At 41.7% G+C, this 24,715-nt stretch overlaps 1 protein-coding gene across 3 annotated transcripts in view; it reads right to left on the bottom strand.

The window, feature by feature from the left end:
* Positions 1–7,247: 7,247 nt before the first annotated feature.
* The window catches only part of ZMYM4 (zinc finger MYM-type containing 4), a gene marked incomplete at both ends in the record, with an annotated part of 171,371 nt that continues 153,903 nt past the window's right edge, over positions 7,248–24,715 (bottom strand). For all 3 annotated transcript variants that reach the window (XM_080691095.1, XM_080691096.1, XM_080691097.1), the window contains 4 exons: positions 7,248–7,455; positions 10,119–10,248; positions 14,518–14,766; positions 16,094–16,205. In XM_080691095.1, the coding sequence (XP_080547221.1) occupies positions 7,248–7,455; positions 10,119–10,248; positions 14,518–14,766; positions 16,094–16,205 (699 nt within the window). The remainder of the gene's footprint in view (positions 7,456–10,118; positions 10,249–14,517; positions 14,767–16,093; positions 16,206–24,715) is intronic.

Raw genomic sequence — 24,715 nt, 5'->3', positions numbered from 1 at the left:
ACCCTCTGAGCACCCCTGAGACCAGGATATTACACGCTGAAGGGGGAGCAGACATGGGGGGAAACGCAGGCTACGACCGGCCAGGGCGAGCTCGGGCTGCATGGGGCAGCTGAGGCTCTGCTCGGCCGGTGGCCCCTGGGAGCTGCACCCCTTCCAGGTCCTGCAGCTGCCCAATGCTCTGCAGGGGAATCTGAGCAGTTGCTGGGAGAGCGGTGCCAGAGGTCATTCTGTGTGTTAAGCTCTGGTAGGGACAACACAGGGGCTGCTACGGCCCTTCACCAAAAGACATGACCAGACAGAGGAGCTGGTGCGGAGGGAACAAGCGCTCACAGGCTGGAACAGCCAGCTGCCCCGTGAGGAGCACCACCAGCCCCACGCCCAGCAACTGTACTGTCCAAGAATTCATGGTGAGGCAAAGCCAAACATGGGGCACACGCCTGTGATTCCAGTACTTGAGAGGCTGAAACAGGAGCATCACCGTTTCAAAGCCAGCCTGAGAAACTTAATGAGGCTGTCAGCAACGTGGTGAGACCATGTCCAAAGAAAATAAAATAGAAAAGTAAAATGGAAGCTGGGCCTGGTGGTGCACGCTTGTAGTCCCAGCATTCGGGAGGCTGAGACCAGAGGATCGCGGTTCGCGGACAGCCTCAGCTACTTAGGCCCTCTGCAACTCAGTGAGACCCGGTTTCAAAATAAAGAATACAAAATTGGGCAGGGGGTGTAGCTCGGAGGTTGAATGCCCCTGGGTTCAATCTTCAGCACTGAGAGACAGAGACACAATATAAATAGGAAACTCCTAGCGATTTGTTTTTAGTTTGTTAATTTTTGCAGGTCTGGGGATGGATCCCAGGGGCATTTGACCTCCGAGCTACACCCCCTGCCCTATTTTTTTTTTTTTTTTATTCTTTATTTTGAAACCGGGTCTCACTGAGTTGCAGAGGGCCTCACTAAGTAGATGATGAGGCTGCCTGCGAATCGTGATCCTCCAGGTCTCAGCCTCCCGAATGCTGGGATTACAAGCGTGCGCCACCACACCCGGCATTCTCCTAGCGATTTGAAAAAGAAGTAGAAATATTAAATGTGAAAAACTTAATGGATACAGCTCAAACAGTGGGAAAGCTGGAGCAGTACACTGAGGTCTTCACAAAAGCAAGCAGAAAAAGGTGCAGCGGTGGCAACACAACAGAGCGGCCTGGACGGAGTCAGAGCGGGAGCCGGGGAGGGCGGGAAAAAGCAGAGGAAATATTTGAAGAAGTGGTGAAAGAACAGAGTGAGGAGGAAGGAAAATGTGAAACCAGAAGCATTTTAGTGAAAGACAAAAATTTCTGAAAGCTCGGATGGGGACTCAATTACAAAGGAACAAGAAGCACCAAGCACCAGGCGCGCGCGTGTGGTGTGTGTGTGTGTGTGTGTGTGTGTGAGACTGAGGGTTGAACCCAGGGACATTTCTACCTCTGAGCTACGCCCCCAGCCCTATTTTTCACTTGGAAACAGGGTCTAAGTTGCAGAGAGCTTCCCTAAGTGGCTAAGGCCGGCTTTCAACCTGCGATCCTCGTCTCAGCCTCCCACATACTGGGATTACAAGTGTGCGCCACCACACCTGGCTGACACCAGACTTTCATTTTTTTCCAGTACTGGGGATTGAACCCAGGGACATTCTACCTCCAAGCTACTGAACCCAGGGACATTCTACCTCCAAGCTACACTCCCAGCTCTATTTTTCATTTTTATTTATTTATTGCAGGTCTGGGGATGGAACCCAGGGGTATTCAACCTCCAAGCTACACCCTCTGCCCAATTTTTTATTCTTTATTTTGAAACAGTCTCACTGAGTTGCAAAGAGCCTAACTAAGTAGCTGAGGCTGTCCGCGAACCACGATCCTCTGGTCTCAGCCTCCCAAATGCTGGATTACAAGCGTGCGCCACCATGCATGGCTTCTATTTTTTATTCTTGAAACAGGGTATCACTAAACTGCAGAGTGCTTAATTGCCAAGGCTGGCCTCTAACCTGGGATCCTACTGTCTCAACCTCCCAAGTACTGGGATTACAGGTGTGTGCCACCATGCCTGGCTGGGATTTGATTTAAGTAGCTCAGCTGCGTGCAGTGGCTTATGGGTATTGCAGGTGTAATCTCAGTAACTGGGAGGCCGAGACAGGATTGCAGTTTCAAGCCTTAGGAAGCTGAGACCGTTTCATGCTCCAGTACTACTCCTGTCCCCACTCAGCTGCAGGTGCAGCAGCAACCTGCACCTGTACTCCCCTGTACTCATTAACTGTATACTTTCCCTTTCACCTAGGTCTTTAATTCAGTCGATTCCAGTTCTGAATATTAGGGATCTTGTTTTATTTTCCTCCATGTAAAATGCCAGTTTTCTAATACCATCTACTACAACACAGGCGCAGGGGGGCTCTTGTGTGTTACATCTACTTTTACAGTTTTGTTGCTACTGTAGATAGTTTCAATTATATTACCTAATAGGTTAGTGTTCTTATAAAAAAAAAGCTAGAATTTTTTTTTGGGGGTGGTACTGGGGATGGACCTCAGAGGCCTTCTGCCTCCGGGCTACACCCCCAGACCTATTTTATATATTTTTTGGAAACAGGGTCTCACTAAATTGCTGAGAGCCTAAGTAGCTGAGGCTGGCTTTGAACCTGTGTGATCCTCCCATCTTTGCCTCTGAGATTACAAGCGTGCACCACCAGAGCCAGCTTTACAAATTTTAACTTGTCAGGCTTAACTAGCTCGTTGGGCCAGATGGTGCACACCTGTAATCCCAGTACCTGGATCTGAAACGGAAGGACTGCAGGTTTGAAGCCAGCCTCAATAATTCAGTGAGACTGTAGGCAATTGTTTCAAAATAAAAAATCAAATGGGACTGAGATGTAGCTCAGTGATAGAATGTCCCTAGGCTTAATCTCCCAGCACCACAAAAACAAAACTCGATCGATTCCCCTCTTGTATACAGAGGCGTTCCTGGACTTCTAAAAATAATAATTTATTTCTCCTCTTCCAAAACTGATGTTTTTCATTTAATTTTTCCTTAGAGTTGTGATCAGAACTTCCCACTGTTAATCAGTAATAAGGCAGTGAGTAAAGTGTGTGCATTAGGGTACTGGTGTGAGCCAGGAGAGGTGGCACACGCCTGTAATCCAATCCCAAGACACGGGAGGCTGACACAGAAGTAGGGTTTGAGACCAGCCTCAGCAACTTAGCAAGACCCTCAGAAATTTAAAGAGACCCTGTTCCAAAATAAAGGCTGAAAAGCCAGGCGTGGTGGCATGTCGGGGCCCACTCGGCTGGACCGAGATGGCACCCAGGCTTATTGCCAGCGTGGACTCAAGATGGCGCCTAGGCTTGCAGCCAAGTCATAAGACTCACAAGATGGATGTCTCCTTGAGCATGCGCAGTGTGCCATGCTACGTGCCTGCAGAATGATCAGTGACGCAGCGCCTCGTGCTACCACCAGCCTGCCTATGAGAGAGTCAGAAATGTGCATGCCCTAGCTGTGGGAAGCTTGGGGTTGGTAGGGAATAGAGGGAGGGATTATGATGCTGATATATATTGTGCTTGCTGTATGCATGAAAGAAGGAAGAAGAGACATATTGAGACATAGAGGAAGAAGAAGAGACATATTAAGGATCCATTAAAGAAGAATTCATGTTTCAGCTGAAGAGGTGTCTGTGTCGTTCTCTAAGTCCCTGAGGGTCGGAGTCTTAGGGGACGATAGTGGCGCACACCTGTAATCCCCACACTTGGGAGGCGGAGACAGGAGGATCGCACAGGTTCGAAGCCAGCCGTGCTGGCTTAAGAGACCCTGTTTCCAAAAATAAAAAAATATAAAATAGGTCTGGGAGTGTAGCCCAGAGGTAGAAGGGCTTCCAGGAATTACAGTACCACCAAAAAAAAAAAAAAAAAAAAAAGAATTAAAAAATAGGGGAAGGGGTATAGCTCGAAGGTCAAATGCCCCTGGGTTCCACTCCCAGACCCGCAAAAATAAATAAATAAATAAATAAATAAATAAATAATAAATAAATAAATAAAGGTTGAGGGTGTAACTCAAAGTTAGAATGTCCTTGGGTTCAATCATGAACATCAGGGATAAAAGAAAAAGATACTGGGATTTGGCTACTTGAATGGGCACCAAATAACAATAGCTTAAGGAAGATGGAAAGTTCCTTTCTTATGTGAAGGCCTGGGCTCATGCTCAGCCCAGGGCCAGTGGCCCGATCGCCGCGCTTTCCCTGACGTGCAAAGCCGGCTCAGTGAGAGCCACACTGCAGCTGCGGGCCAGGGGCAGGCAGGGGCGGCCGTCTTCCCTGACAGGTGTGGCCTGTAAACTCGGCTCTGCCACCATCGCGTTGGTTCCTTGGTCACTGACAGCTGCAAGGCAGGGGGACATGCACCCATCTTCCCAGGGAGCCCTGCTAATACACGTGGGGAGGTTCCAATGAGACAGGTACACCGATGCTAAAGTGATCAAAGAAGAGAAATTTCAGATTAAGGGCATTTATGATGCATGTGCTCCTTCTGACATACCTGTAAGCCTAGTACTTGGGAGGCAGAGCCAGGAGGATCACATAGTTGATGCCAGCCTCAGCAACTTAGCGAGACCGTTTCAAAATAAGAAAATAAACATAAAAGGGCTGGGTTGTAGCTCAGAGGTAAGAATGCTCCTAGATTCGATCTTCAGTACTGAGGGGAATTTTTTTTTTTGCCTGAAATTGAATAAATACATGATACCTGACATTTTTAGTTGTTGGGGTTTTGAATATGGCCAGTGAACTGAGTAAAAATGTAAACAAGGCTTTTGGAAAAAAGGAAAAATATGAAAGGACTCAGCAATGAAACAGTGTTTACTGGATTGAATAAAAGTCAAATAATTTTTTCTCTCTCTGAAAATTGCACTTTTTCTTTGTAAATTTCCTATCTGCTGGGTCATAACACTAAGGCCAAATAGAAAAAAGATTTAACTTCTTTCAAGACATAAAGAAAAAAGAATTCACCCATCAAATACAAATATACTATTTTATTCTAAGGGAATATTTCTGTGGTTTCTGCAAAGGGAAAACCCAAAAGTGGTTAAAAACCAAAAGAACAGAAAGGATGATTTGTTTCTTTTTTGTTTGATGTTTTTTCTCTCCCGGGGAAAAATATGTAATTTTATACAATTTTAATAAAATTTAAAAAGCAAACAAGTGGACACAACATCAACAGCTACACTTATGAAGAATGACCAATAATCAGTATTTTCTCTTACAAATTAGGGTTCTGGGCAACTCTGTGTACTAACATGCAGATGGAATCCTGATACAGTCATTTATCTGGGTGTTGGTTATTCTCAGTACAGATTTTTTTTTTCTTTCTGATATTTTATAACAATTTATCTACTATGCTAATATTATTTTTTTCATACAACTACAGATGGGGAAAATGTTAGTGAATATACAAACCATAAAATTTGTATAGCGGGACTATTACACCTGATGTTTCTGTATGGTTTATTGGCAGACTTATCAGACAAACCAATTGTTTTTTCTCCAATTTAACAAGGTCTGGATGTAAGATGTTTTCCAGTCAGAAATGACAATACAGATGGAATAAATCGCACAGAATCGGGGCAGATTTACTTCTTTCACACAGTTCTTGGTAACTAAAGTGAGATTTGTTACAGGCAGAGGGACAGAAGCAACAAGTACACAATGTCAAAAGGCCCACTTTAAAATTATTATAGTTAAATGATTTTCATTTGTTTCAACAAACAAAAACGCCATCCCCACCTAAAATATGGGACATACTGAAAAGTCTTACAAAGTTAAAACTTTCTAAGAAACTTTTAAACACATCTCAATTTTAGCATAAGGCTAAGTTAAACTCAGCTAAAGAAGTTCAGTGATTGGCCGGTATCATAAAAGCTGTGATTCAGAACACTGGGGGACTGAGAACGGCGAGGAAGGAGATGTGTCACGCACACCTATGACTTGAAGTCCTCAGGGAACTACGAAAACAGCTAGAGTTTGGAATAATGCTATAAGAAGACCAGCAGGATATGCAAGACAGTCGATGTCTTTGTATCCTTACCCCTGAAGCCCTATTTTTCAAGTTTCTTAGGGCAACAAGGTCATCTTCCAAATGCTTTACACAGGAACCTACGAAGACCTTTTCTACCATAATTCGAACACCTAAGTAATACTGTGTCTTTGTGGAATTGCCCACGGGGTTTGCCAGAGTTAAGGAGAGAGACTGTTTTTTTAGAAATGACAAGGGTCTCCAAAAACTGGTGCAAAAGACAAAATAAGAGGAATCATTTGGGAAATAGAAGGTAAAACAAGGGGAGAAAAAGCTGCCATTGGGAAAAATGAAAACAAAGGAGAGCCCCGTCCCTGTGCGGCACAGCTCAGGCCACGGCAGCAGCAACACAGCGGCACCCAGACAAGTGGGTGGTCACTGGGTCCTCCACAGAGGTTTCGAGACACTTGGGGTCTGATGGGCTCCACAGATTCCTGTGTGCAGAAGAGTTTATGGAATATTATCCCCTTTACCTTGGTTACCCACGTCCTGACCCACAGCTGAGAAGGCTAGACCCAGAAAATGAAAGGGACACATTATTATGTGAACAGGAGTGAAAGTCATTTTCCCTGATGTGAGGGACCCATGATACAAGTACTTGAGGCTTCTATCCTTCACATAATTGGCTTGGCAGTGAAAATCAAAATCAAGATCATTTCACTATCTTTTTTAAAAAGTTGAGTATTTTTACTGGGTCTTCACGCCTGGGTCCCACAGTCCTCATATGGTGTTACTCTCAGCTCTGTACTGATTTCTCCCCTGACTTTTATAGAGAGCTTGCTTTTAAGGAGGGCTTGCTCAAGTAGCCAAGGTCTCACTCCAAAGCCACCTCTCTAAGGTCTAAGGTTACTATGGTAGAGTTTTATACAACAGTTTTCCTTAAAAATATTCCACAATTTGTTATTCCCGAACAAAATAATATTATGCACCACTCAGAGAAATTGGTTAGTCAATCTGAAGATGTCTAAGAACTCTATCACTGCCAAAGAATACTTCTCAGTTCGGATTCTTCCCTTCAGCTTTCCTTTTCCGTCCACACCGTGGCTCACGAGGCATTGCTTTCCCAGTCTCATAATGAAGTCGAGAGGACCTGGACTTATACAGCGCTTTCCAACAGCTGGATGCATTCACAGTTTGGTGCATACCCATGTGTATGAAAATAGGAACCTCACTTCCGTCTTAATCTGATAATTCAACATCAGAGTCTTCAGATTTGGCTTTGGCAAGTTCTTCATGGACTTCCCTCACCATGAGAATACGTGTTAACATGGTGTCCAGGGTACCAGGGTCTATCGGGAATGTGGAGTACCACATGGGGCTATTCGGGACACAGGCGCGCTCAGGCTGAAGGTAAAACACATCATTCCTCTGTTTCACACTTTCAGAACTATCCACGGGAGAAAAAAAGAAAATTAGGGATCAGAAAGTACAGGAAATATTAAGTATTCTTTTATATAAAGACTCTCAATTCTTTCCATTGTGACTCACCATCATAGATAAACAACATAACCACAGGGATAAAAAGGTTTCTTGACATTTTTCTCCCCAGAGTAACTTTTTGTGTGTGTGTGTGTGTGGTACTGGAGATAGAACTCAGGGGCGTTCTACCTCTGAGCTATACCCTATTTTTAACTCTTTGTTTTGAAAACAGGATCTCACTGAGTTACAAAGGGCCTCACTAAGTAGCTGAGGCTGGCCACAAACCGTGATCTTTCTGTCTCAGCCTCCCAAATGCTGAGATTACAAGGGTGTGCCACCACGCCTGGCTTCCCCGGAGTGACTTCTAACTCCACATTTTTTTATACACTCAAAAAGTCATGCCGGGCGTGGCGGCGCACGCTTGTAATCCCCGCGCTTGGGAGGCAGAGACAGGAGGATCGCGCAGGTTCAAAGCCAGCCGCGCGCGTTGGCTTAGGAGACCCTGTTTCCAAATATAAAAATGTAAAAATAGGTCTGGGAGTGTAGCCCGGAGGTAGAAGGGCTTCCAGGAACCCCAGTACCACCAAAAAAAAAAAAAAAAAAGTCATATTAGGTTGAAAGTGAGTACATTAAGGTAAGACAAAGTGAAAAATCAGACTTTAGTACTTAAATATTAGGTACAACCAAAAAGTCAACTCATGGGACACTATGGCCAAGAACCATGTATCCTAAGTGCCCAGTATCCTAAATGATACTTAAGGACATTTAATAGCACAAGGAAAATGTAGCCAACCTTATTTTTTTTTAAGAAAAAAAATTGCTTTAGCATGGCTCATACAATTTGATACTCAAATGCCTCTAGAAAAGGACCACTTAAAAAGTTTTCAATTCTCCTGGGTACAGTGATATACTCCTTTAATCCCAGTGACTCAGGAGGCTGAGGCAGGAAGATTACAAGTTTGAGACTAACCTGGGCACTTAGTGAGACCCTGTTTCAAAATAAAAAATAAAAAGGATGAGTTCAGTGGTACACACTTGATATCCCAGTACTTGAGAGGCTGAGACAGGCAGATTGTAGGTTTGAAGACAGCTTAAAGTAACTTAGAAAGATGCTGTTTCAAAAAATAAAAAATACTCCGTAACTTAGTGAGACCCTGTTTCAAAATAAAGAATAAAATATAGGGCAGGAGGCGTAGCTCAGAAGTGAATGCCCCTGGGTTCCACCCCCAGACCCGCAAAAATAAAACAAACAAACAAACAAACAAACCAACCAACCAGATGTGGTGTCACTCTGATAATACCAGTACTTGGGAGGCTGAGACAGGAGGATCAAAGGTTTGAAGCCAGGTTCAGCAACTAAGCGAGGCCCTCTGCAATTTAGCGAGGCCCTGTTCCAAAATAACAGATAAAATTGGGTTGGGAGTATAACTTCAATCCCTAGTATCTGTTGTTTTTTTTTTTTTTTTTTTTTTTTTTTTGGTGGTACTGGGGTTCCTGGAAGCCCTTCTACCTCCGGGCTACACTCTCAGACCTATTATATATTTTTGAAACAGGGTCTCTTAAGCCAGCATGGCTGGCTTCAAACCTGCACGATCCTCCTGTCTCCGCCTCCCAAGCACAGGGATTACAAGTGTGCGCCACCACGCCCGGCACGCTTGTAATCCCGGAGCTTGGGAGGCGGAGACAGGAGGATCACGCAGGTTCGAAGCCAGCCACGTACGCTGGTTTAGGAGACCCTGTTTCCAAATAAAAATGTAAAAATAGTTCTGGAAGTGTAGCCCGGAGGGAGAAGGGCTTCCAGGAACCCCAGTACCACCAAAAATAATAATAATAATAATAATAATAATAATAATAATAATAATAATAATAAATAAATAAAGTAAAATGGGGCTAGGGGTATAACTGGATATAACTCAGAGGTAGAATGCCCATGTGTTTAATCCCCAGTATCATAAACAAAACAAAACAAAAAGAAAAAAACTCAGGGGAAAAAAAAATCAATTTTTTGGTACTGGGGATTGAACCTAGAGGTATTTTACCTCCAGGCTATACCCCTCAGCACTTTTGTTTTGAAACAGGGTCTCACTAGGTTGTTAAGAATCTTACTAGCCAGGCATGGTGGTACATGCTTGTAATCCCAATACTTGAGAGGCTAAGACAGGAGGATCTCAGGTTCATAGCCAGCCTCAGCTACTTAGTGAGGCCCTCTGTGAGCGAGTCAGCGAGCGAGAGTGGGAGAGACAGAGACACACACATACACTGACGTACTACATTGCTAAGGCTAGCCTTGAACCTGTGTTCCTCCAGTGTTATCCTCCTAAGTACTGGGATTACAGGTGTGTGCTACCATATCTGACAAAAATTTCAGTACTTTAAAAGGCTGGGTAATACTTATAAATATCAAGCACAGGCAGTGATTCTTGCTTTTCAGAAAATTTGGGGTACTATCAAGGCAATCTATTCTTTTATTCAAAATTAGGCAGATATGAGAATGAAGAAATAATGAAATTAGAGGAAAATCCCTGCTTAAGGTCACAAGCAGCAACATTTCTAATATTCAGGCATCAAACCCACACTGTGTTGACTGAGGTCTGAAGTCCACTATACTGAGTACAAAGAGAGATCACTTACCATTTTGACAGGTAAAACTCATAAAGTCGGACTGGACACCTGAGCGGGTTGTCAGTATTCTCTGCCATCTCCACACCCATCGGGACCTCATCATCTTCATTTCGTTTCCTCTTGCCAACAGTTAGTTTATCTTGAGACAGGAAATAACCATAAATTACAAAAGTCTGTATTTCAAGTGTCAAGACACCCAATGAGCTTTGCTTTACAGCCAGAACTCTGCACTCCTTCCCTTCACCTGCTCATTCAACAGTGTTTCCTGCACTCTTATGGATGTGCCAGTCTTCATCCTAAGGGCTGGGTTTATAGCATTAAACAAAACAAAGTGCCTGTCCTGTGGGAGTTATAGGTTGTGGATCACCAAGTAGAGGCAACCATGGCAAAAAGTATGGTGCTGGTGACTATGTCTCTATTCTGAGCGTTTGATAGAGACTTGGATTAGGTGTAGGCTTCCCAAGCCACAGCAAGGTCAAGGCAGAATAAAGTGCTCCACATGGGCTTCTATTGTAGCTGAGTTTATGACATAAGTTGTCATCTTTATCTGAAAATTCTACTGTTGGGCATCACTGCCTACTGGGTGCACTTGTTCAAGTTACTTTTATTTGTGCCACTGTTGTGAGAAACGGCCATCTTTCTTAGGAAAAATTCTCAGTAAGTTGATCATTTTATAGGAAAAGAGCAAACCCTTTCTCATTGGTAGAATTTTGCAGAAGTCAAGGGTTATTAGAAAGAAGCCAGGGTAAAGATATGAAAAGAAGGCTGTTTCTTTCCCATTTCTTCATTCAATGTTTAATACTTGGTGGACTTGAGAACCCAAGGGAAAAGGCTTTCTTCTTTTAAAGCTGCTCCAAACAACTGGCTTATTCAGTACTTTACTCAGCTTCCTGCATTAATACTTTTAACAAAATTCACCTTGGTTTTCTATTTAAAGGCTACATAGAAAACTTTGCTATTTAGGAAAAGCTAAATTTATCACCAACTTTGTCAAGCACCTAATCTAAAAGCAGAAATATCTTATTGTCTCCAATTAGTATCAAGTAAGAGTACAAATGAGGTTACATATGAACAAAACTAAAGAAATAGAACATTGACACTCGGTGAAAACAGTACATTTAAAAGGAGCAACTGAAAACAGTTTGCTACAGAGTTTCACATCACAATTATTTATAGATTTTGGATTCAGAAATTTTAAATCCTCATATTAAAAATATACTTGACTTGCCAGGCGTGGTGGCGCACACTTGTAATCCCCAGGCTTGGGAGGCAGAGACAGGAGGATCGCACAGGTTGGAAGCCAGCCTTGCAGGCTTAAGAGACCCTGTTTCCAAATAAAATATAAAATGGGTCTGGGAGTGTAGCCCGGAGGTAGAAGGGTTCCATCCCTAGTTCCATCAAAAAATATATATATTTGACTCTTAGAACTAACAAATCATTTGGGACATTTTTAGAACTTATGATTCTGGCCAAAATTAGTAAATTTAATTTCTAGTTTTATATTATAATGCCAATATTAAATTTTTAAACATTAAAAAGGAACGGAGGCCAAGGCAGAAAGATCACAAATTCTAAGGTAGACTGGCTCAAAATAAAAGATAAAAAGGTTGGAGAGCCAGGTGTGGTGGTGCACGCTTGTAATACACCCCCACCACCCCGTTTGGGAGGCGGAGACAGGAGGATCACACTGGTTCAAAGCCAGCCTTGCAGGCTGCTGGGCAGGCGTGGTGGCTCATGCTTGTAATCCCCGAGTTTGGGAGGCTGAGACAGGAGGATCGCAACTTAGTGAGACCCTGTTTCCAAATAAAATATAAAAAAGGTCTAGGAGTATAGCCCGGAGGTAGAAAGCCTCTGGGTTCTACCCCAGTATCACCAAAGAAAAAAACACCAAACAAACAAAAAAAGCCAGCCTTGCTGGTTTAAGAGACCCTGCTGCCGGGCGTGGTAGCACACTCTTGTAATCCCCGGCTTGGGAGGCGGAGACAGGAGGATCGAGCAGGTTCGAAGCCAGCTGTGCTGGCTTAAGAGACCCTGTTTCCAAATAAAAAAGCATAAAAAATAGGTCTGGGAGTATAGCCCAGAGGTAGAAGGGTTTCCAGGAACCCTAGTACCACCAAAACAAACAAACAAACAAAAAAAGAGACCCTGTTTCCAAAAAAAAACAAAACAAAAAAAAAACCAACCAACAAAAAACATGTAAAGTAGGTCTGGGAGTGTAGCCTGGAGGTAGAAGGGTTTCCAGGAACCCCAGTACAACCCCCCCCAAAATAAAAAAAAAATTAAGCCAGGCATGGTGGCACATGCTTGTAACCCTGTTTCCAAATAAAAAAATATAAAAAATAGGTGTCTGGGAGTGTAGCCCAGAGGTAGAAGGGTTTCTAGGAACCCCAGTACCATCACCACCACCAAAAATAAAAAAATAAAAAAGCATTCCTGGGTACTAGCCTCAGTACTGCAAAAGCTAACAACAACAACAACAACAACAACAACAACAACAACAAACCCTGTTATTATTTAAGAGGCTGTTTTTGGAACATAGATGAAGCCATCTAATAAAACTGCCACTGTGAACTTTACTATGTATAAAAGCAGTATAGTATAAGGTCAGTTTTTAAGTTCTTTTTTTTTAGCAGTACTGGAGATGGAACCCCAGGACATCTCCCTCCAAGCTACACCCTTGGCCCCATTTTTTTATGCTTTATTTTGAAACTGGGTCTCACTGAGTTGCAAAGGACCTCACTAAGTAGCTGAGGCTGTCCGTGAACCGTGATCCTCTAGTCTCAGCCTCCCAAATGCTGGGATTACAAGCGTGTGCCACCACGCTCGGCTGGCTTTTAAGTTCTTTCAGAATTTCACAGTATTAACTACAAAATGGTCAAAGACAGAATTAGAAACAACATAAAAGTTAAGCAGATTTCTTTTACCTACCAATTCACTTATCTGATCCCTAGAAATCAGTGATTCTCATCCTGGTTGTATATTTAAATTCCCTGAGAAATATTTAAATGTAGATTATTTTGACTCTACCCAATCAAATTGGTATTTCTTTCTTTTCTTTTTTCTTTTTGGCAGTACAGGGGCATTCTACCTCTGAGCTATATTCCTACCTTATTTTTTATTCTTATTTTGAAACAGGGTCTCACTAAAGTAGCTGAGGTTGTTGGTGAACTCCAGTCCTCCCACCTCAGCCACCAAAGTACTGGGATTACAAGCGTGGTCCATCACACCTGGCTCTTAAACTGGTATTTCTTTCTTTTCTTCCCTTCCTTCCTTCCTTCCCTCCTTCTTGTGGTACTGGGGATGGAACCCAGGGGCATTCTACCTCCAAGCTACACACCCTAGCCCTATTTTTATTCTTTATTTTGAAACAGGGTCTCACTGAGTTGCAAAGGGCCTCACTAATAGCTGAGGCTGTCCTTGAACCATGATCTTCCTGTTTCAGCCTCCCAAATGCTGGGATTACAAGCGTGCATCACCAAGCCTGGCCTTGAACTGGTATTTCTAAAAAGTATTTTCTTTCTTTCTTTCCTTTTTTTTTTCTTTTTTTTTGGTCCTAGGGATTGGACCCAGGAGTAGTCTACCTCTGAGCTATACCCCCACCCTTTTTATTTTTTGCGACAGGGTCTCACTATTTTATTTATTTTTTTTTGGTGGCACTGGGGGTGAAATCCAGAGGCTTTCTATCCTGGGCTATACTCCCAGACCTTTTTTTTAAAATTTTATATGGAGACAGGGTCTCACTAAGTTGCAGAAAGCCTCACTAAGTAGCTGAGGCTGGCTTCGAACCCGTGCGATCCTCCTGTCTCAGCCTCCCAAGCGCGGGGATTACAAGCGTGTGCCACCACGCCCGACTAAGGGTCTCACCATTTTACTGAGGACCTCACTAGGTTGCTTAGGCTGGTCTTGAATCAGTGATCCTCCTGTCTCAACATCCCAAGTACTGGGAATATAGATGTGCACTATCATGCCTGGTACAGTATTTTCTTTTTTTTTTTTTTTTGGTGGTACTGGGGTTCCTGGAAACCCTTCAGCCTCTGGGATACACTCCCAGACCTATTTTATACTTCTTTTTTATTTAGAAACAGGGTCTCTTAAGCTAGCGCAGCTGGTTTTGAACCTGCGCAATCCTCCTGTCTCTGCCTCCCAAGCGCGGGGATTACAAGCGTGCGCCACACAGCTGGCCCAGTATTTTTAATTTAAAATCCAATTTAAGTATGCTGAAGCAAGTGATTGCTTTCATGAAGTAAGCCTTTAAGATATCCCTGACAACAGAGGAAAATATTCAAATGTTAAAAGAAAGCTACAGTACTCTCTCCTGTGTGTACAATTTACAATCACTCCTCTGCAATAACTCTGTTTTAGTACTAATGAGGCTTCAAAGAGAAACCTCACAGACACCACCACACACCTGGCTCTGACTCCTGCTTCTGTAAAGGTGGGAAGAACCTCAGATATGTCATCTTGGTACTGTACTTCAGAGTCCTGGTCCGCCTCATCACATGGGCAAAAGAAAGCTTCAAGTGCTCAGTAACATTCTTTAGTTGAAAGTATTTGGTATTGAAAAAAAGGAGGGTGTTTAAGAGGACGATTGGTGAGTAAGCGCCCAGCTGTTTGCACTCCCACAAATGCTCTTCTTCGATGCGAGAGAACATGTAACCTGGACAGAGGGGGAAGAGACAGTACTGAGCTCCTGCTACACAGCACTACATAAACTCTCAATTCTAGGTAAAGAATATAATAAGGTAAAGGCTGTTCCTCTTTCCCCCTCCTTCCTTATGGAGAAAAAGAGAGACCATAAAGAAGGTGGCAGGGGCGTGGCTCAGAGATATTGTGCTTTCCTAGCATAAACAAGGCCCCGGACTTAACCCCCAGCATTGGAGGGAGGGCAGAGCATTCCACCTAGTAAACACTGAGCATTCCCTCATCAGGAAGTAGGGCAAGCTTTTCTGTGAAGTGCCAGAGAGTAAACATTTTAGGTTTTGTGGACCATACAGGCTCTGAAAAACTATTATTATAAAAACTAAGGAACTAAAGATAATATATAAAACAAAGAGATAGGTTATATGCCAGTAAAATTTGTTTTTTGGACAAATCTGAATTTCATATCTTTCCAACCTTTTAAAAGTATAAAAACAATTTTTAGTTCATGGCTTACAAAAAGAGGGAACAGGCCAGATACAGCTCCTGGACAACCATTACCAGCTCCTGTCCAGGGAGAGAACAGAACTTCCTGCTAGAGGTGCCTCAGTCTTACTAAGACAGATGACGTCTCACTCCTATCCCTTTTTCATTTATATCAACATGATTACTTCTGGATAACTGATCTGGGATTCTTATTGAAAAGTAACCATCTTCCTAATGGTATGCTTAAATGTAGGTCTTTCCTTATATTCTCTCAATCCTCTTTGTTGCTGCTCCTGCGGTCTACTCTTGGGAGATTAACCACAAATATGACTTAATCACTTCCAAATCTATGTCCCTAGCCCCCTCTCCTTATGCTAAAAGCATCAAAATGCTTCAAAGGTGCCCAGCAGCCTGCCTGAAAGGGACATATTTATGAGCATAACACTCAACCTCTCCACTCACAGCCAAGGAGCCTGAGATGCAGAGTTAATTATGGACTTCTCTGATGGTACAAGGTCGAAGATAATGGATGAGAACATAACTCGTCCATAACCTGGAAAAGGTCCACCGCTGGTAGGCAGTAACAAGTGTGCAGCTTCTGACAGTACCAGGTGAACAGCGCTTCTAAATAGGCAACTAGAGCCTCTAAACTTCATTTTAGTTTTCAGCAATGGAACTATACATGCACTGCAGGAATATTGGTTTTACTATAATATTCAATAATAAACCAAAGACTTTTCTCAAAAACTTATAAAACAAGACAGACATATGAAATGAACAATTTTATAAAAAGATAATTATAAGACCTAAGCAATTTAAAAAGCATATTATAAAAACAAAATAAAAAATAATCATCCTACCATTAGGAAGTATTGTAGGTTCCCATATTTTCAAAAGTTTGGTAAGTTCAATCATAAATCTGGAATAGGGCTCAGTAAAAATGTTATCTATTCTACCATTTTCAAACAGGTACTAAAAGAAAAAAGAAATTACATATTGATACAGAGAAAAGACAAGTTTATGTTATTACTAAGGTACTTTTCCCTTCATTTTGCCTCTATAATACTGTAAGTCATGTTCAACTTATAAGTATTTTAAGGATCAATGTCAAAAATGCAAGGATTTAAGTTAGAGGTCTACTTCACATTAACCGAGTTATCCTCAGTACGGACCTGGCAAGGTAACGTTTCTTTTTAAAACATGGGTAGCTGGGCGTGGTGGCTCACGCTTGTAATCCCCGCACTTGGGAGGCAGAGACAGGAAGATCATGCAAGTTCGAAGCCAGCCGTGCTGGCTTAAGAGACCCTGTTTGCAAATAAATTATAAAATAGGTCTGAGGTCTGGGAGTGTAGCCCGGAGGTAGAAGGGTTCCATTCCCAGTACCACCAAAAAAAAGGGCAGTAAAGATTTATTTATTTATTTATTTATTTATTTATTTATTTATTGCAGTGCTGGGGATGGAACTCAGGGGCATTCTACGTCTCAGCTACACCCTCAGCCTTATTTTTTATTTTGAAACAGGGTCTCACTGAGTTCCAAAGGGCCTCACCAAGTAGCTGAGGCTGTCCATGAACCACAATCCTCCTGTCTCAGCCTCCCTAATTGCTGGGATTACAAACGTGTGCCACCAAGCCTGACTTTTATTTTTATTTTGAAACAGGGTCTCACCTAGGTTGATAAGTCTCCATATTTGCTGAGGCTGTCCTTGAACCTGTGAGCTTACCATCTAAGTTTCCAAAGTACTGAGCTACACGTCCAATAGCTTTTGGTTTTAAGGCTGTGTGTGTGTGTGTGTGTGTGTGTGTGTGTGTGTGTGTGTTACTGGGGAATAAGCACAGGGGACCTCTGAGTTCCACCCTCATCCCTTTTTATTTTGAAACAGGATCTTGCTAAATTGCTTAGGCTGTCCTGGAACCTGCAATCCTCCTGTCTCAGCCTCACAAAGTTCTAGGATTACAAGCGACCACCACACCCAGGTAAAATTTTGTTTTTAATTTAGCCATAGCTATAATGATGTCCTGCATTTCTATCTATATATAATCTGGAGAAAATTATACACTATGTCTATTTAAATTTTTATGAGGCCTGTTTGAAGGCAATTTATGATCTTACTGACAAATTACAGTTTTATAATTGGATAAAAACTATCTTTTTTCTTTATTTAATAGTGATTTTCCAAGCTGGGCATGATGGCACATGCTTGTAATCCCAGCATTTGGGAGGCTGAAACAGGAGGATTGCAGGTTTGAGGACAGCCTCAGCAAGTAGTGAGACTCTCATCAACCTAGCAAGACCCTGTTTCCAAATAAAAATTAAAAATAAGGTTTGGAGATAGAATACTCCTGAATTCATTTATTAGTATTAAAAAATGTGATTTTTCTCAACATAAAAATATTTTATCCTCATTATAAAAAAACTTTTAAACACAGAAAAAGTAGAAGAGACTATTCAAATTACTATTCATATGCAAAGACATTTCAATCTTTAAAAAAAATTTTGTGCACTTATACAATTACATCAATTCACATTATATACATGGATTTTTTTGTGGCACCGGTAGAATCCAGGGGCATTCTACCTATGAGTTATATCCTCAACCCTATTTTTTTTTTTTTTTTTTTGGTGGGCTTGGGGATGGAACTCTATTTTTTTATTTTGAAACAGGGTCTCACTAAAGTTGCAGAGGGCCTCACTAAGTAGCTGAGGCTGTTTGCAAACTGTGATCCTCCAGTCTCAGCCTCCCGAATGCTGGTATTACAAGCATGCGCCATCATGCTTGGCCCCTCGACCCTATATTATTTTTATTTTGAAATAGGGCCTCACTGGATAGATGAAAGTCTCACTACTTGCTGAGGCTGTCCTAAAACCTGCAATCCTCCTGTCTCAGCCTCTCACGTGCTAAGATTACAGGTGTGTGCCATCACACCCACTTTACATACTTTTTTTTTTTTTTTTTGCGGTGCTGGGGATCGAACCCAGGGCCATTCTACCTCCGAGGTATACCCTCAGCCCTGTTTTTTATTCTTTATTTTGAATCTAAGTTACGGAGGACCTCAATAACTAGCCGAGGCTGGCTGCAAACCCAGATATTTCTGTCTCAGCCTCCCAAGTACTGGGATTACAAGAGTGCACCAACATGCTTGGCTACATACATGACTGATTGATTGATTGATTAATTGGTTGATTTCTGCAGTAATGGGGATGGAACCCAGGAGCATTCTACCTCTGAGCTACAGCCCCAGCCCTATTTTTCTTTTTATTCCTTATTTTGAAACAGAGTCTGAGTTGCAAAGGACCTAAGTAGTCACTGAGGCTGTCTGTGAACCATGATTCTCCTGTCTCAGCCTCCCGAATGCTGGGATTACAACCGTGCACCACCAAGCCCGACTTTTTCTTCTTTATCTTGAAACAGGGTCTCACTAAGTTGCAGAGGACCTCACTAGGTAGCTGAGGCTGGCTGCGAACCTGTAATCCTCCTGTCTCAGCCTCCCAAATGCTGGGATTACAAATATACACCACTCCCAGCCATACAGGTTTTTCTAATTTCTTTTTTTTTTCTAATTTCTTTTTTTTTTTTAACAGTATTGGGGGTTGAACCTAGAGTCTTGTGAAAGCACTCTATCACTGAGTTACATCCCTACCCCTTTTAATTATTTTTTAAGACAAGCTCTCATTAAGTTGCCAGTACCACAAAAGATTAATTAATTATATTTATAGGATCAATAAATCTCCTAGAACTCTTGTCCTGCTCATTTACTCCTAGCACTCAGCTATAGGTATAGCCATTCCCCCATGAGCGGGAACAGTTATCACTGGATTTTACTACAAATCAAGCATCCCTAAGTCTATTTTCTATCCCAAGGAACATCCATGCTGCTAATTCCAATACTAGCAAATTATGGAAACCACTAGCCTTTTTATAAGCAAATAGCTCTAGTGGTCTAAAACAGCCAACATTACAGCAAGAGACGTATTTTCATGTCTAATTGGAGAGCACCATTAGTCTTCACATCAATTAGCCCTTGAAGTGTTTTATTTACATTTATTAATAATTCTAGGATTAACTGTAGCCTTAATTCAGGCTTATGTATTTACTCTTCTAATTAGCCTATCCTTATGTGATTTCTTTTCTTTTCTTTTTATTTTTTTTGCGGGTCTGGGGATGGAACCCAAGGGCATTTGACCTCTGAGCTATACCCCCTGCCCTATTTTTTATTCTTTATTTTGAAACCAGGTCTCACTGAGTTGCAGAGGGCCTCACTATGTAGCTGAAGCTGTCCTCGAACCTGGATCCTCCAGTCTCAGCCTCCCAAATGCTGGGATTACAAGCGTGCGCTGCCACGCCCGGCTTTATGTGATAATTTCTAATGGTCAACCAAGCCTGTGCCTATCATAAAGTGTTGACTTACTCAAGCCCCGACCACTTACAGAAGCCCTATCAGTACTCTTTATAACATCTGCTTTAGTGATGAGTTCACTTTAATTCAACATCCCTTCCTATATCACAGGGCTTCTATCCCAAGGATAGAATATTCTAATTTATTAACTATGTATCAATTAAGAGATATAGTATGAGAATGTGTATTTCAAGGCCATCACACATTAATGGTCCCCAAAGCATCATGCTATGAAATAATCTGAAATTGCCCTAAGGACATGAAAAGATGCCTAATGTCATCAAGGAAATGCAAATCAAAAACACAATGAGGTATGACTACCTATCTATTAGGATCGTCACTTTTATTTATTATTATTTTTTGGTGGTACTGGGGGTGGAACCCAGAGGCTTTCTCCCTCCAGGCTATACTCCCAGACCTATTTTTTTATATTTTATTTGGAAACAGGGTCTCACTAAGTTGCCGAGAGCCTCACTAAGTAGCTGAGGCTGGCTTTGAACCTGCGCAATCCTCCTGTCTCAGCCTCCCAAGCACAGGGATTACAAGTGTGCGCCACCACGCCCGGCAGATCGTCACTTTTAAAAACAGGTGAGGTAGGGATGTAGCTTCATGGCAGAACACTCATACTAACATGTTTGAGATCCTAGTATGGACCCTCAGAATTGGGCGAATTGCAGTGTGTATAGTCAACAACTGTTTATGAGAATTTGGAAATCTTCATGTATTACTTCTAGGAACATAAAATGGTGCTGCTGATATATACAACAGTTTGGAGATTCCTCAACAAGGTAATCATAGTTACCATATATCCACACAATTACACTCTTAGGTATATACACAAAAGAACTGAAAACAATTTCTCACACAAACACTTGTAAATGGACTATCACAGCAATACTATTCACTCACCAAAGTGCGTTAACAAATCAAATGTCCATAAATGGATGAATGGACAAACATATATCCATGCAATGGAGTATTATTCACCATAAAAAAGAATGAAGTATTGATTTATGTTACATCATGAATAAACTTTGAAAATATCATGGAGAGGGAAAAAAGCCAGATACAAAAGGCCACACAGTGCACAAATCCATTGGTGTGAAATATCCAGAATAGGCAATGCTAAGGAAAGAAAGTAAAGTGAGTTGCCATGGACAAAATAGAAAGAATAATGGAGTGACTTCTGAATGAATATGAGGTTTCCATTTGAAGGGATAGAAGAAACTAGATGGTGACAAATACAGTTTGTGAAATTAGTCTGTGAATATAGTCATTAATCCCACCAAACTACACAACTAAAATTGGTGGCCAGGCATGGTGGTGCATGGCCCTCGGCAACTTCTTAGTGAGATCGTTTCCAAATAAAGAATACAATATAAGCCGGGCATGGTGGCTCACACTTGTAATCCCCGCGCTTGGGAGGCTGAGACAGGAGGATCGCGCTGGTTCGGAGCCAGACTTGCTGGTTTAAGAGACCCTGTTTCCACATAAAAAGTAAAAAAAAAAAAAAAAAAAAAAAAGGTCTGGGAGTGTGGCCCATGGGAATGTATCCCGGAGGTAGAAAGGCTTCCAGGAACCCCAGTACCACCAAAAAAAAAAAAAAAAAAAAGAATACAATATAAGCCTGGAGGTGTAGCTCAGAGCTAGAAATGTCCCTGAGTTCCATCCCCAGTACTATAAAAAAGGGTAAATTGTGTTAAGCATATTTTTCTCATAACAAGAACCAACAAATAAATACCAGACCATATACATAGTTTATGTGTATGTGTGAGGAGAGAACTGGGAATTGAACCCAGAGGCTCAATTCTACATCCAAGCTACACCCCCAACCCTATTTTATTTTGTATTTGGAAACAAGGTTTCACTAAATACTGAAGCTGGCCATGAATCTGCGATACTACTGTCTCAGCCTCCCAAGTACTAGGATTACAAGAGTATACCACCACACTTGATTCCTCAAAGAATTTTCTATGCCAGTACATATAAAAGCATATCATTTCTTCTGTTAATATATCCATACTAATTCCGCAGTCTGCACATTTTATAGTTGACTGAATAATAAATTTTTATTTTATTTTATTTTTTGGTGGTACTGGGGGTGGAACCCAGAGGCTTTCTACCTCTGGGCTATACTCCCAGACCTTTTTTTTTAATATTTTATTTGGAAACAGGGTCTCACTAAGTTGCCAAGAGCCTCACTAAGTAGCTGAGGCTGGCTTTGAACCCATGCGATCCTCCTGTCTCAGCCTCCCAAGCACGGGGATTATAAGCGTGCGCCACCACGCCTGGCATTGAATAATAAATTTTGATTAACACTTGGTTTCTAATTTTTTGCTGTTGAAAATAATGTTACAGAGCAGGGTGTAGTGGTGCATGCCTATAAAAAAGTACTTGGCAGGCTGAGTCAGAAGGATCACAGGATCCCTGCCAGCCTCAGCTACCTAGTGATATTCTGTTTCAAAATAAAGAATAGGCTGGGCGTGGTGGCACATGCTTGTAATCCCTGTGCTTGGGAGGCGGAGACAGGAGGATCATGCAGATTTTTTCAAATAAAAAGTATAAAATAGGTCTAGGAGTGTAGCTCGGAGGTAGAAGGTTTCCAGGAACCCTAGTATGAAAGAAAGAAAGAAAGAAAGAAAGAAAGAGAGAGAGAGAGAGAGAGAGAGAGAGAGAGAGAGAGAGAGAGATAGATAGATAGATAGGGCTGGTGGCATAGCTTGGAAGAAGAATACCCCTGGATTCAATTCCTGGTTCTGTCAAAAAAGAAAAAAGAAAAGAAAGTACGATGAAAATACGTGTGTGCGTGTGTGTGTTTGTGTGTATTCCTCTGAGGACATATACTACTCAATGGATTTGTTAGGTTGAAGAATCTATATGCACTACAAAATTTGTGTGTGTGTGTGTGGTTATAGAGAATGAACTCAGGAGCATCCCACCACTGAGCTATATACACCCCTAGCTATTTTAATTCCTTTTTTTTGTGTGTGGTACTGAGGATAGAATCCAGTGGCCTTCTACCTCTGGGCTACACATTCAGACCTATTTTATATTTTATTTGGAAACAGAGTCTAAGTTGCTGAGAGCCTCACAAAGTAGCTGAGTCTGGCTTCAAATCTGCATGATCCTCCTGTCTCAGCCTCCCAAGTACTTGGATTACAAGCGTGTGCTACCAAGCCTGGCTCTTTTTATTAATTTTGAAAAAGAGCCTTGCTAAGTTACTAAGCAACTGCCTTGAAATGGTGATCCTCTTGTCTCAACCTCCAAGTACTAGGGCTCTTATTGTTTCCTTATTTATTTTCTGGTGCTGGGGATCGAAACCACAGCCATTCTACCTTCATGCTACATCCTCAGCCATTTTTATTCATTATTTTGAAAGAGGGTTTCACTAAGTTGCTGAGGTTGGCCTTGAATCTATGACTTGTGAGTCACCACGCCTGACTGTACTAGGACATTTAAAATTTTAATAGCATCTGGGCTAGGTGGTGCATGCTTGTAATACCAGTACTTGGGAGGCTGAGGTAAGAGGATCATGCAGGTTCAAAGCCAGCCTCAGCTACTTATAGTGAGACTTTCAGCAACTAAGTGAGACCCTGTTTCCAAATAAAAAAATATAAAATAGGTCTAGGAATGTAGCCCAGAGGTAGAAAGCCCCTGAGTTCCATCCCCAGTAACACACAGAAAGAAAGAAAGAAAGAAAGAAAGAAAGAAAGAAAGAAAGAAAGAAAGAAAGAATCTCATTTAATGACTACTGTCAAACTACCCTCAGAAAAAACTGACAATAGTGTACAAATGTATTTTACTAACACTTGTCATCAAACTCAACCTTTCAGATGTTTAATCCAGCTAACAGATAAAATGTTTGCTGATTTCACATGAGCACCTTTTAATATTTGCGAGGCATGAAAGCACAGTGATCACAATCATGAGCCTTGGCGCTTCCACTTACTATATCTGAGACTTCTGGCCAAGTTTTAACCTCTCTGTGCCTCAGGTTGACAAGTGGAAAATATAATAATAGTAGTTCCTATTCTTCATATGGTAACTCAAACGTGTGAGTTACTGTATCCAATGGTCTTACTATGATGCATAGCCTACATAGTAAGTTATCATTAAGTGGTACCTGGTACATTTTGTTTATTTATCCATGTTTTCTGTTATTGACCATTTGTATCTCTTGCCAATTTCTTTTCTTACTGTATGCTCTTACTGATTTATAGATGCTTTTCACACAGGATGGCTAGTAATTCTTGGTTATGTATGCTAATACCAAAGCTAATGAGGAACTATCAGTTTGAGTGAAGATGTAGCAAATAGACACAAAACACCTAATGGGATTCTTTTTGTGGTACTGGGATCTCCCGGGCATTCTACGTCTGAGCTACACTCCTAGCACTATTTTATTATTTTATTTTGAAACAGCCTCACTAAATTGCAAAGGGTATGGCCATGAGTCTGGGATCTTCCTGTCTCAGCCTACCAAGTATTGGGATTTAAAGCATGCCCATTGCATCCAGCTTTATCTTTGAACTTATTTTATTTATTTATGTATGTATTTATGTATGTATTTATTTTTGCAGGTCTGGGGATGGAACACAGGGGCATCCTACCTCTGAACTACACTCTCACCCCTATTTTTTATTCTTTATTTTGAAACAGGGTCTCACTGAGTTGCAAACAACCTCACTAAGTAGCTGAGGCTGTCTTCAAACCACGATCCTCCTGTCTCAGCCTCCTGAATGCTGGGATTACAAGTGTGCGCCCAGTTCCCATAGTTATTTTTATAGTCAGAACAAAAAGTAAGTTTGAGATGTCAGCATAAGTAACTTTTTAAAATCCTATAGGTAGCTGAGTGTGGTGGCAAACACTTATAATCCCAGCATTTGGGAGGTGAAACAGAAGATCACAGTTTGAGGACAGCCTCAGCTACTTAGTGAGGCCCTTTGCAACTCAATGAGACCCTGTTTCAAAATAAAGAATAAAAAAAAATAGGACTGGGGTTATAGCTCAGAGGTAGAATGCCTCTGGGTTCCATCCTCAGCACCGCAAAAAAAAAAAAAAAAAAAAAATCTTATAGTTAAAAGT

This window comes from Muscardinus avellanarius, assembly GCF_963383645.1.
Source record: "Muscardinus avellanarius genome assembly, chromosome: 3".
Lineage (NCBI taxonomy): Eukaryota > Metazoa > Chordata > Mammalia > Rodentia > Gliridae > Muscardinus > Muscardinus avellanarius.
Note: the sequence above shows the minus strand (reverse complement) of the source record. Positions and strands in the feature narration are given on the sequence as shown.